Below are 13,776 nucleotides of genomic sequence, written 5' to 3' on the forward strand. Positions count from 1 at the left end.
CTGCACTCGGCACCAATGGTCGGGATGGAGTAAGTCCCTGCGTCATACTAGCGTCACGTCCAGGGGCTGTACGTGTACATCAATCTGCTCACTCTACTGAAACAAGAGTTAGGCTCCTGCCCTCGGGCCTCATGACTCGGCAAGGCTGTTTTCTGCCCATCTTAGTTATTGCAACTAATGGCATTGGATGACAGTAATCAATTCATAGTTAATTGCATATATGTTATCAATCAACCGTAGCCTTTGTCATTGCTTCTTCATAGAAGCTGTTTAGCGCTGTGTTAAATTAATTAATTATATTAATTAATTATTAATATTTAATACAAAAAAGTGGCTATTCAGGACAGGCACATATATAGGCATGCTTTCTCTCAAAGCATATCATGTTTTATCTGTTATCTGTGGCTCATTCGTTCATCAGGTCATGAACCCCAGATGATCTTTTGGTCCTAAGCTTTCTTTCAGCTCAATCACAGATGTCCCGGGTCGCTCAGTCAGGAGATTCACCAATGCTTCTTCAGCCGGTGTGGGCCGGTTGGGTTTCTTCGAAAGTGATGGTTCTAGTATCTAGCGAAGAAGTAAGTCCATCACCATCACCCATGTGCAGGCTGCAGCGCTGTCGATCCTGCACCATTATTTATAGATTGCTTGCATGGGTCATCTCATCTTAGTTCTGGAGAGTGGTATCGAACAGTTCTCGGGTCCGTATGACATGAAGCTTAACTTCTTTAAAGCTCAGAATCAATTGCTCAAAGGCCGCTTGAGAGCATATGCCGCTCATTTAAGTTAATTCATAAAGGGTCTCTATCAGGTCCTCCATGCTGGCCTACTTGAAGTGCCTAAAAGAATGCACAAAAAGAGGCAGCTTTTTGCTTCTACGGCCCAACGGCCTGGAATAAACTTCCATTCGAGCTCAGTCACGCACCCTCTGTAGACTCACAATGCGCTGTCAAGCTACTTTAGAGCCAAGTGTGCCCGGACCACTAAGTCAACATGGTCAAATGTATTTTGATCAAACAGAGTCTTTCTCAGTCTTTCATTTGTCCACAAAAAAAAGAAAAATCTTTTGTTTTTAAAGATATGTCACTCTGACACTGTAACATAGGTTTTTGGAGTTTCACTACAGAAATCAAGAACTGTGCAAGATTAACCATGCATATTAATGAATTATTATATTTCATGATACAGAATGAGATTATGTACTTCTCAAAGTGGGGTCCTTGACTGGGTTGTCCCCAAAATAATGAATATAGCATTCAAATCTGCTATAGACCAGCAATTGACATGGATAGACAATGATTCCACTTGTATTATAAGGAGAGACATTCAGAAGCAGCTTGGACTCCTCATGCATAGAAGGAGACATGATGTCAGTCCGCTGCCCCCCCAGGTTGGCAGAGGAAGTTTAGCGCCCAGGATTACATTACATAATTGGCACCGGCTGAAAAGAAAACTAGGTTAAAAAATCAACGATTGCGGCAACCACACTCTGCAATATTTTAAAATTGCGAATTTTCTAGTTTATTTTATGTTCTTATATTCAATTTTGTTCTTGCCATTGTTCTATCATTTTAACCACTTGTGTTTTATTGTATTATATTTTTGTGTCCTGCCCTGTGAAGCACTTTGAGCTGCATTTATGGATGAAAGGTGCTATACAAATAAAGTTTATTATTATTATCACTTGGGTGTTTAAATAGTTTAGGATTAAGATCTAAGGCTTCTCTTTAAGTATTGGTATCTCGGCTCGTGGGTGTGGGAAGTCTCTCCGTGTTTAGGTTCCCCTATTCACTCTTTAATTCATTCAGTCAGGATGAAGTATAAGTAACTCTGTCTCTGCTCGTGTCTTTTAGTTCTACATTGGGCAACCTGCTCCGGCTGTGTTCCGGATTCCGTAAGGTGGCGTAAGCCCTGCTTAATCGGCTATCGGTCTCCTCAGCACATTCCCTGGCTACTCCCGATTCTACTGCCACGCTGATGCACCAGTCGCCACCTGAAACTCAGGCCATGGTCCTCATCTGCCCATGAATCATCATCATGTGCATCTAATCGGAAGAGCTTTCAGTTGTTTATTCAGGATGTAATGAGTGCAAGTGCTGTATTCGATCAGGAATGGTAATCTTATTACCTTCATATACGGTGGTCGCTGGGGGTAGTTCAATTGGTGGCATGTCACAAGCTAATGTTAATAATGGTTCGTTGATGTTCCTCTACAGTGGCATTAAAGGAACATCGGGGTAATTGTGGTTTCCTCACTCTGGCGTTAGAGGAACGTTGGGGTAACATAAATGGTTGCACTACATGTAAGATCTGTGAAATAGTTCAGGTAAGCCTCACGGCTATGGCATGCGCCATAGTTACACGCAGCTCACGTGTATCCGTGCAGGATCCAGAAATGCATAGCTTGCACTCTCGAGTCACTATCGAGTGGGACATCTGCCCGGATGTGTATGGGTCGAGAATTCCCGTAGGCTGATGGCGTTTCCTCATAAGGAACGTCGGCGTAATTGGGCCAATGGTGTGTCCTCATACTGGCAGTAGAGGAACATTGGCGTTGCACTACACGTAAGCCCTGCGAAAGCAGCGTAGAATATTCCTCTATAGTGGCATAGAGGAATGGCCTATCGGCGAGCGCAGCCATGCAGGCCTTTTTCAGCTTAAGCTTAAGGTTAGTATATGCTTGTACTCCAAACCAATGGGTTTTGAGTCCGGCTTTCACCCCACACATTACTTTCTCACAGATAAGCCTCACGGCTCGCAGTCATGGCTACACATAGCTCACGTAAAGTTAAAATATCCGGGATATCTGCCCGGATGCGTGGGACATCTGCCCGGGTGTGCCCGTAGGGCGTTCTCGGTTCTGCTTTGTTGGGGGGGTTAGCAATCCGTGCAGGCTCCAGAAATGCATATTTGCATTTCGTCACTGTGCATTCATAGTGGGTCACCTGCCCGGATCAACGGTGAGAGTTCACCGAAAGGTATGTGTGTTGGGGGGTTATTGTATATCTATCTCCCTGCTCTTATGTTTTATGATGTTGCTTAATCATGCCGAGCAGGGAGAAATCCAGCAGAGCCGAACGCCAAGTCAAATATCATATGCACACTCATTACTCATTCTTCAATAAATATTGTTTAATCTATTCGTGAGTTGTCTGACTGAAATCAAACGCAGCACGCGGAGCGGCGGAGTCAGTTCAGTCAGTCAACCTCAAGGGAAGTTCTTGCTTGCTCAAAGGCCCATACTATGCTCAAGGGGTTAACATGCTGCATTACTATGTGGGAGTATACTTGTGTGCAAGTCTCTCACGTCATTCGCTGATGCGGCAGTCAGCTGACTAAGTGGGCAGGCTACTTAAGCTCACTAGACTCCATGCTCTTCCTGCCTTCCTCTGCTCATGGTTCCCCGGTCGTATGTGATGTTTTCTCCCACCACCACCCCAGCACCACCGGTGGGCTCTGCTATCTATGCTCCCCATGGGGGGGGTTATTGTATATCTATCTCCCTGCTCTTATGTTTTATGATGTTGCTTAATCATGCCGAGCAGGGAGAAATCCAGCAGAGCCGAACGCCAAGTCAAATATCATATGCACACTCATTACTCATTCTTCAATAAATATTGTTTAATCTATTCGTGAGTTGTCTGACTGAACTATTATATGAGCTAACGGTTGTGAATTGTCCACGTCAAAAATCTGCCATGGTAAATAACAACCAAGTCTAAACTGAAAGATGGCCACACATGCATATACTGTACAGTACAGTATGTGGTTATGGTGTTTGTTTCACATGTCTAATAGCTCAATAAATAATATTCTAGTGTTTTTTGTCTGGTAATTTCTATATCTTTTCTGTCTTGTTAGAGTTTGTCTTCTTTGAATGGATTAAAGTAGCTTGACCACTAAGCAGAAATTATGTTAGATATGAAACTGATATGCAGGTTTAGGGCTCAGGGCTACAAACTTGCCTCACCTTGAGGATTTCATAGTTATTCACTGAGGTCATTATGCTGAGCATAATATACAGTGGATCAAGCTAGGGCTACGTATAAGAGGGCTAGGGCTATCTGGACAAATGGCCTGTCCTCAGTTAACTACGGCAAATGGTGCATTTATATAGTGCCTTTATCCAAGGCACTTTACATAGATTACAATCACCCATTCATACACTGATGGCAGCAGAAACCATGTAAAGCACCAACCAGCACACCAGGAGCAATTAGGGGTTCAGTGTCTTGCTCAAGGACAGTTCGACACTAACTCTGACTAAAACTAAGACGAGAATTGTTCATCAACTACCATTTTTCACTGACGAAAACTAAATGAAAACTAAGCTATATGATGACTAAAACTAAGACTAAATATATTGACAATTTTGTCAACAAATAAAAACTAGACTAAAATGTTAAGAAGGGACTAGTTGTCAGGATCTGCCTTCTGTGTGCTGTGTATGTTGTTATTTTGTAGTAATGATATGGTGTTCTTGATTCTTATTTTGAAGTGATGCTTTTGTGTTACCTGTCCTCCTTTGTAGTAGTTTCCTGCCTTGTCTCACCTTCCCTGATTTTTGGTTATTTGTTTCACCTGTGTCTTGTTTCCCCCAGCCAATCCTTGTATTGATTTGAGTTCACCTGTGTCCTGTTAATCGTGTGCCTATTTAAGCTCTGTGTTTGGTTGTGTTCTCTGTTGGATTATTGTCTTGTATCCTGAGTTTCAAAGTTTGTTTGTAGTACTTTGCTCTCCTGCAAACCTCTGTCTAATTTAAACTTCCAGTTCAAGATTCTGACTTCCTCGCATTTGGGTCCTACTTGGAAACCACCTCCTGACACTAGTGGACAAGAGATCCAGTTTAAGTCATATTACAATAGGTTGCATGCTGACAATAGCTGATCTACAAGCTCACAACGCAGTGCGCTGCGACGCGTTGTCGGCTTGTAGATCGGCTATTTTCAGCAAGTGTAAAAACAGTCATTACGACGACACCAAGAACCGCCAAAAGCCAAAACACATTTTAGTCAACTATGATTTAGTCGATTAAAATCTAGTCGACTAAAATCCTATGATATTTAGTCGACTAAAACTAGACTAGACACATTCCAGGTGACTAAAATGTGACTAAAACTAAATGAAAACAATTCAAGAGACTATGACTAAAACTAAAATCAAAATTTGCTGCCAAAAACAACACTGGCCCATTATGTGGTCTCATCAAGACAGCAGCATTGTTTTGAATCCTCCGCAGTGCATCTAGCTTGGCTGGGCTTCCCAACGAACACAATTGGGTGGGTGTGTAAGAGGGTGGGAAACCAGGGTGATCTGTATTCTGACTGTATCGCTTCACTAGTGACCTCTACAGGTTGGCCAGGGCGCCTGAATATCGTGGAACATTGTGTAACTCCGCATGCACATTACATGATGTCCCCCCGAGTCTTGCTAGTCAGAGTCAGACTGTTGCCTCCAACAATTTTCAAATGCTTCCGTCATATAATTAAATCTGGAGCTGGGAAAATGATCCGGGCTTCTGTTTCATCTTTACAGTCACACAAATGTGTTCAAATATAAATCAAAATAAGCTAAGCTTATGGGCCTACATAGCTTTAGCTTGCTGCTTAACAGAAATGGGAATACAAAAATACAATTTAAAGATATTTTGAAATATATTTTCGTAAACAGAAATGACAAAACGATGACAGCTTCCTTTCTCGGCTGTCGGGATGTGTAGTTAGTTCCAGCATTCGGAGATTGTGGGATAGTTGCCTGCCTACTCAAATACGTCATCCCAGTGAAAACCCTCAGGTAAGCTGACTTTCAACATTGTGTGTATCAGAGATGTGCATTGTGCTCATCTACACCCTCCATAAGGAACCAACCAGTAGGGGTCAGCATTGAGGGGGATTACAGTACAAGGTCAGGTTGTGGCCTCCTGGTGGCGCTATAATAGGCCAATGTGAAAAGGGTGCAATTTCTTCTTACGCCTCTGATCATGGCAATTGGATGCTTTGAGGCATTTTGTTCCAAAAATTTGTTTTTCAAAAAGCCACCTGTTGGTGGCTCTATAACAGGCCAATGTGAAAAGGGTGGGATATATTCCTCAGCCTAGTAAGATTTCACGTAAATTGCATGCTGCATTCATGATTTGAGGCTTTTTGTTCAAAACGGGCCAAATCCTACAAACTTTGAAAGCCAATGTTAGCCAATTAACAGATCCATCTTGAGCATGTGACTATAGAGATAATGTGTAACGATTTGTGGGATATTTGGACAGAATCTGGAGGAGTAATATAAAAAAAATTGATTTACAAAAGTCGGCCTCCTTGTGGTGCTATACAAGGCAGATGTAAAAAATGCAGGTCAAAGGTTTGTGCTTGGCCTCTAGGGAGGGTGCATGCAACGTTTCGCAGATCGGTGCAGTTATAGGTAAAAAGGTAAATAGCTACCTCATGGTGGCGCTATAACAGGCCGTCTGGAAAATTTGGGGCAGCGGTTCATCGTTGGCATCCAGGGAGTGTGTGTAGAAAGTTTGGCATCCGGTGCCGGAGATTAGCTGGTAAAAGACGGACGGACGGACGGACAGAGTGCAAAACATACTTTCCCCTTGCCTTCACCTGGTGGAGACAAAAATGGGGATAAAAAACAGTGTTGTCCAAGACATTTACAATTCAAGTGATGAGCGAAACAGCAGGAAGAGCGCTATGTGCTCCAGTGTTAGTTTGAGTTGGCATGGATGGAAGATCTTGTCTGTGATACGGAGGAAACACCCTCGATTAGCTCATCACCATCAAATCTAATCTAACAATTCTTCTGAAATCTAAGGCTTAGATTTTCATCGATTATATTCTAAGCGATAAAAGAACAGTGTTCGGTGTTTGTTCACTCCTCACCTCACCTGAAATTGTGGTTCAGTCTAGTCAGATGTGTTTGTAGTATTGTACTTAGTTTTAATTTCGGTACAAAACATAACGGACTGGGAATTAGTGACTATTAGTGGGCATGTAAACATGACTTCATTAATACACAGTTGTACTGTTGGAGACAGAAATATATGGTATATCTTATCTGAACATTGCACCTATTGTGAGGTATGGGCTACTAAAAACGAGGCCCCAAAAGTAAAGAGCATAGAGTAGTTTTCTAGTCCCTCTCTCTCTCTCTCTCTCTCTTCATGTTTCTGAGGTCAGTAAACAAGAAGTGTGCGTTTCCCTTTAAGAAGCCCCCACCGTTGCGCAGCGGAGGGAGGGAGAGAGGATTTCTAGAATAGCGGCTGAGGAAGAAAAAAAAATCCAACAGCGGACGGTTTCAAGTCCCCCCAATAGAAACTGTGCCTGATTTGTGGCCAATGTTGGAGATGTAAAAAAAAAGAAAAAAAAAAAGAAAAAAAAGGAGGAGGGTGGGGGGAGGGGGGAGGAGGAGGAGGAGGAGGAGGGGGGGTGAGGAAAAACACTAAAGGGGTAGCTATGGAGATGGAACGTTTTCCTGGCTGCTTTCTCTGACAGGTGTTGAGTGGGGTAAAAGTCTTAAAACAGAATCCAGCATGTACGCCAAAGGTAAAGGAGCTGTCGTCCCTTCCGATAGCCAAGCGAGAGAAAAGTAAGTGAATTATCATGCACTATTTAAACAGTTCTTTTTTATTTTTTTTTACCTGCGCCGCGTTGTGATGAGAGGGAACTCCAACTTTCTAAACTAGCTGCCCGTAATTTAAAAGGTGCGTGTGTGAACTGTGTGTGTGTGTACTGTACTTGCGTGCGCTCCTGAGTCGGGTTTCCTCGCGCAGGGGCACGTCTCTTTAAACTTTTTTTTGCCTGTTGTTCGCACTTTCTCTCTCTCTCTCTCTCCCTCTTTCTCTCTCTCTCATTCTTGGAGAGGATATCCACTAAAAATATGATGTATTTGTGCGCTAACGAAACGCACGCTCCGGACAGGGACAGGACACTTCTGGCTACTTGTTCTGGGTAGTGAAGTCCACACGGAGTAACGCGCACGTTAAACAAGCAGAATTAATTTGATACATTCATTGTATCGCGTTACTGTATGAATGAAATGAGAAGTAGCATTCGCGACCGGGGCTCTTTTGCACTTTGTTTAGGACCGTAAATTGTTTGATACAAGCGGAATGGATGAAATGTATCAACAGCGGTTCTACCCATAGATAGACTGTTAGGCTACAGTACGAGGGACTCTTGTAAACTTCTACTAAATGAAGCTATGTATTATTGTTTTCCTCAATTAACCGCAAATTAGAAGTGGCTACTAGATGTGAGCTAAATTAGCCTACTGTGTGGTTTAATTTGAAGCGTATTAATAGTGCGACTATACCTGCCAATGAAACTGAAAACTTATGTCCCCCATCAGCCAGGGTAAACTTTTTAGCATCCACAGATCCACTCACATGTACAGTATAGACTAGAGAAACTCAGAACTCAGTCATGCAACTTTGATGCATCATAGGCTGCTATTTATGACAGTATTTTTTACAAGATTGAATGGTTGATTATTAAGCAATGTCCTCAATTCATATATATTTGAATCATCGGAATAATCACCGGAGTCAGTAGCCTATCTGACCCCATGATCTAGCCAGGTCTACATGAAAAGTGATTTATTATCACTTTTCTTATATTCGAAATTGTTGCAGCTTTTCATATTATCAGTTGTATAGTTATCGATCAATCATTCATTGAAGTTATGAATGAAACTAGAAGCCGGTGAAATAGGCTATAGATATTTTATCATAGGCTACTTTCCACTTTCCTTAGAGAGCATGTTCAGACTTAGAACCCTGTAAGTGTCCCACCTTTTTGCATCATATAACAGTCAGTCAGACTCTACACTACAGTAGTTGAACAAGGATGGTTCAGGAGGTCCTTTATAGCGGCCAGATGCTATTTTTAATCTTTATTATGTGATTATTAGAGAAGGAGGAGAGATCCATATGTTGCAAAGAAAGTGTACAGTGAAGACACTGTCAGAACTCTGAAAGGTTCTATAATGATGGAGCACATGATTTCATACAGCTGTAATACAAATACAATCTCCAGAGACTGTTGTTGATATACATCTGACTGACTGACTGATCCAGTAATACGGTTTACTTATTTGTTTAGCATATGCTAATCCTTTGCCAAGTGCCACATCTCTATTTATAGCATCCATAAATGGTCCATTTCATTCTGAAATCATATCACTGTTGTTGACTAACCCTACAGCACTGTGTGTGTGTGTGTGTGTGTGTGTGTGTGTGTGCGCGCGCGCATGTCACCGTGCATGTGTGTGTTTTTGGGGGGAGGGGGGTGAATCCTAAATGAAAACAATCCCATGTGGCTTTATGAACAGCAGGCGAAGTGAACTTTGAACCAGCATAATCATTGCTGTCGGGTGGAAGCCTTGTATGTCCAAAACTGTTGTTTTTTATTATAACAATAAAAAAAGCCGATCTACAAGCTCACAGCTCTTCTCATCGCGAGGGATTCATGGTGAGCTTGTAGAAATGCTTATTTTCACTGCTTTTCTGCAACACATGCTGCAACACAGCATTAATTTACTAAAAGTTTAAATATGGAGATACAAGGTTTCCAATACTAAATGCTGCTTTGATATGACATGTTATTGGATGTTCACTATAGGCAGACATTATAGACCACTTGTGTTGTGCACCTGTTAGCTCGTAACACACCAAGTTTTCAAACAGAAGCAAAAGACCAAGGGAGAAAAGACAATAGACTAACATACATGGCATGAGTTTTTACACGGTGCTGCTATTAATTGGACATCAGCTTAATTAACAAATGCACACTCTTTTGGGGCTGAAATCAGAGGAGAGTCCCTCTCCATGGTGAATAATGTACAGATTAATTATTCGACTTTTCAGTAAAATGCAAGTTGTGGATATAAAACATGCCGAGTTGTACTGGTGGTCCTGCTTTCAGGCTTCTGATTGTTTAGTGTGTGAGTTTAAAGTGGTTTGTTGTTTTCTTACACATTGACAAAGATATTCCAGAGTATAGACATCCTCCAATTCCAAATGACTGTCTGAAACACCACTGCAAGATTTCTCAAGTCACAGCAGTGTATGGATGTACAGTAGTAATATGTACAGTATGTGCAGTGCACCCAGTACCCACACACAGGTGTATGTGTATCCAGGTGTGCATCTATCTATGCACAAACTCAGGTGTGTGTGTGTGTGTGTGTGTGTGTGTGTGTGTGTGTGTGTGTGTGTGGTGTGGTGTGGTGTGGTGTGGTGTGGTGTGGTGTGTGCGCGCGTGCGTGTGTGAGCTGGGCAATAATAATTGGGAAGCCCGTATTTTCCTTCCTTATATTAATGAATCAGCACAAAACTGATCTATTAAAAGAAATCTATTAGTCTGATTAACCGCATAAACCCTTTATTATACTTTATTGTACGACAGAGGTGTACAAAGATAGCGGCGCAAAACTGTGAGCTTGTAGATCTGCTATTTATTCTAATGATTGTAAATAATCGGTCATTAATCATGATTTGAAGTCATGATATCGCCCTGCCCTAGTGAGCGTGTGTGTGTGTGCGTGCGTGTGTGCGTATGTGCGTGCGTGCGTGCGTTTATGTATGTGTACACTGAATGTATACACTGTAACTCACATTCAGGATGTTACTGTGTGTATGTGTATAATGTATGTACGAATCTGTGTCCACCTACAGGACACACCATGTCCAGACATAAAGGCTGTTTTGCCCTTTCCCTCTCACTTGTCTTGTCACCCTAACCTGCACCACAGGGCTAACACGTGTTTCCTTGTAAACGCACTGCTCACAACAGCTGTCTTGATGCATCACTGAATTAGCTCATATTCATACATTTGCATATTCATCTAGTCCTATACATATTCAGATATTTAAAAGAGATGTGGGCCATGTGTGAACCCGTACCAGGGGTTAATTTGAATCACTCAACCCAGGACAACTTTTACATGAAGACTATTAATCTTATGATCAACAGCTGAGATATCTATCTATCTATCTATCTATCTATCTATCTATCTATCTATCTATCTATCTATCTATCTATCTATCTATCTATCTATCTATCTATCTATCTATCTATCTATCTATCTATCTATCTATCTATCTATCTATCTATCTATCTATCTATCTATCTATCTATCCTTTAGTTTAGAATACTGGACCCCCAGGGGTCCTTGAGCGGGTTCCAGGGGGTCCCCAGCAAAACAAGTAAAACAATTAAGCCCTATTTTATTTTAAATGCTGACAAATGTTGACAAATGCACTCTTATGGAGGTCCCTGGCACAAAATCATTTAAAATGGCCAAATCCATATACTGTATACTGTATCAAGGAAGGGAAACTAGGTGCATATGTCATAAATGACATATCATACAAGACAGACAGATGGATATCAATCTTTGCCTGGCTGTCTGTTTTGACGTTTACACCAAGCTTTCTGAATGGTCTGTTCAGACGATGGAATTCTATTTGTGGACATCACCTTCCTGTGCCATATTAAATTATATTTCAGTCATGTGGAAATGTGTAATTTGATTATCTTTTTAAATGTTGGCTCTTTGACCTGACCGTTAACTTGCTCACTGCACCGGTGAAATCAGTGTGAACTGAAGTGGACTTTTAGATTCCCAGTCATATGGGGCAATATTGTGGCCAGTGCATGTGACAGTGCATGGTTAAATGAGTTGCATCTTAATCAATTCCTGAATTCTGTAGATTCATACAAATGTTTCTAAAGCAGTGGTTTTCAAACATTTCAACCCACATTGAAACCATTGTGCCAGGTAGTGGGATGAGAAAATGTGTCCAGATTGGTCAACATTCTTCAAAGACGTCACTCTGAAAACCAGTGTTCTAAATCTAAAGAATAGGAACCCAACAACATTTGTGCACAAATGGTGATATTTGTGAGTGGCACACCGTGTAGTTAGCGGCTTGAACTGTTGAAGCAGAGCATATTTCTGTTGGTATATTTATGGAACATAGCCTACAGTGAAGTTGTCCACACAAAGTTTGCTACTACAGGGAAAACTTGCACATGTACAGTACATATGATACTCTTTTTTTTTACTCTTTGTTTGCTCTTTTTTGCACTCTATTCTATTCCTTATTTGTTTGCTGTGTTTTGCTGTGTTTGCCGTTTGATGTTATATTATATATTTGCTGCTGCATTGTCTGAAGGAAGCCAAACAAAAATAAGTTTTACTCTTATGTACCTTTACACAAGATGTAACAATAAAGTACAACCTTGAACCTTGAGCAGGATCAGACATACAGTGGATGTTATTGTTATGTATGAATTATCTCATAAAGGAGAATCTACTGCAGGAGCTTGTTTATTATTCAAGTACCGCACTGGTAAAATCCTATGTTAATTTAACTCGTGAGAGAGTATACAAAATGGAACCAAATGTACCCCCACTGGTCCATTTAGTTCCATTTGTACACTCGCATTTACATACCTGTAAAAGTGTCAATTTTATACCTATTTCTAACTTAGTCATTTAACTGGGCACCCGCTAGAACCCCTGTCAAGGACCACTGGGTATCCTTGAACCTCAAGTTGAGAACCTGGACTAATAATGGAAGTCGTGGTAGATTATTTATTATTATTAACGTCAATTATTTTATTTGACGTTTTCGGGCCGGGTAGGGCGTAAAATGTATGCTAATTACTAAGGCCAGGGGCCAGCCCAGTTAGGGCCCAGGTAGCTCTGGTCCATAGCTCTATTGCGTTGCATTTAGAGCTACGTTACTCTCAACTTCCGCCGCTCGCATGAATGCAGACCAGCCTCTCGTCTTTAGCGTAAATAAAAATAACGTTTTTGCTACTCACCAAAACAAAGGCGGGTTGTGTCATTAGAAAGCCTACTTTCCTTAGTGGGAGCACTCTGAGCCCCTCACCACACATATAAACGGTACTTTTAGTTACTCCACTGCGCCTTCTACCGATATTGCCCAGAGAATTGCATCATAGAGAATATTTTTCCTCCGGTGAAAAAAAATCCCTTTCATGCCAAAAAGTACCGTTTATACATGTGGTGGGGGGCTCAGAGTGTTTCCACTAAGGAAAGTAGGCTTTCTAATGACACAACCCGCCTTTGTTTTGGTGAGTAGCAAAAACGTTATTTTTATTTATGCTAAAGACGAGAGGCTGGTCTGCCTTCATGCGAGCGGTGGAAGTCGAGAGTAACATAGCTCTAAATGCGACGCATTAGAGCTATGGACCAGAGCTAGGGCCCAGGTAGGGCCGGGCTGCCAGGCGCAGCTGCGCTAATGACTTTGGGGCGGGCCCATCTAGGGTTTGAATGGACAGGTATCAGTCAAAAGGGAGACATCGAAGAGAAAGGGGTGGGGTAGGATCAACATATGGAATGTCAAAAGAGGTCAGCTCCATAGTCCATACATGGAGATCTAAGAGTTTAATGAGGTCAGATCAACGTGGTGTCCGTGAGGTCAGATGTAGAGTTGCTGGCCGGCTCCATATATGCAGATCTAGGTGATGTATTCTCCATGTATGGATATGCAGGGTTTGATGAGGTCAGTGTCGTGATCTTCATATATGGAGACGGCCATATATGGAGCGTGTCACGAGGCATGACGGACTGACTGACCGAGGCGTGACGGACTGACTGACATGAAATGCAGGTTTTCATAGTAAACTGCGACCTACTGTCGCAATTAGGTACAAAGAATAGTGTTTTCACTCCATGTAAAAGACAAACTATCTTCATCAACTGATTGTTGTGATGCTGTTGTGATATGTTGAGTGACCCTTAAAT

At 41.8% G+C, this 13,776-nt stretch overlaps 2 protein-coding genes across 2 annotated transcripts in view; both read left to right on the top strand.

Moving 5' to 3' along the window:
- rex1bd (required for excision 1-B domain containing) overlaps positions 1-9,222 on the top strand; it is a 140,337-nt gene extending 131,115 nt beyond the window's left edge. Inside the window, exon 6 of the transcript XR_014569417.1 lies at positions 9,201-9,222. The gene's annotated coding sequence lies outside the window, so the exon portion shown is untranslated. The remainder of the gene's footprint in view (positions 1-9,200) is intronic.
- The window catches only part of LOC310859952 (single-stranded DNA-binding protein 3-like), a gene marked incomplete at its 3' end in the record, with an annotated part of 33,707 nt that continues 27,383 nt past the window's right edge, over positions 7,453-13,776 (top strand). The window contains exon 1 of the mRNA XM_083766719.1: positions 7,453-7,584. Within this exon, the coding sequence (XP_083622845.1) occupies positions 7,529-7,584 (56 nt within the window). The 5' untranslated portion in view covers positions 7,453-7,528. The remainder of the gene's footprint in view (positions 7,585-13,776) is intronic.

The sequence above is a fragment of the Protomyctophum parallelum genome (genome assembly GCF_964188405.1).
Source record: "Protomyctophum parallelum genome assembly, chromosome: 6".
In the NCBI taxonomy this organism is placed as follows: domain Eukaryota; kingdom Metazoa; phylum Chordata; class Actinopteri; order Myctophiformes; family Myctophidae; genus Protomyctophum; species Protomyctophum parallelum.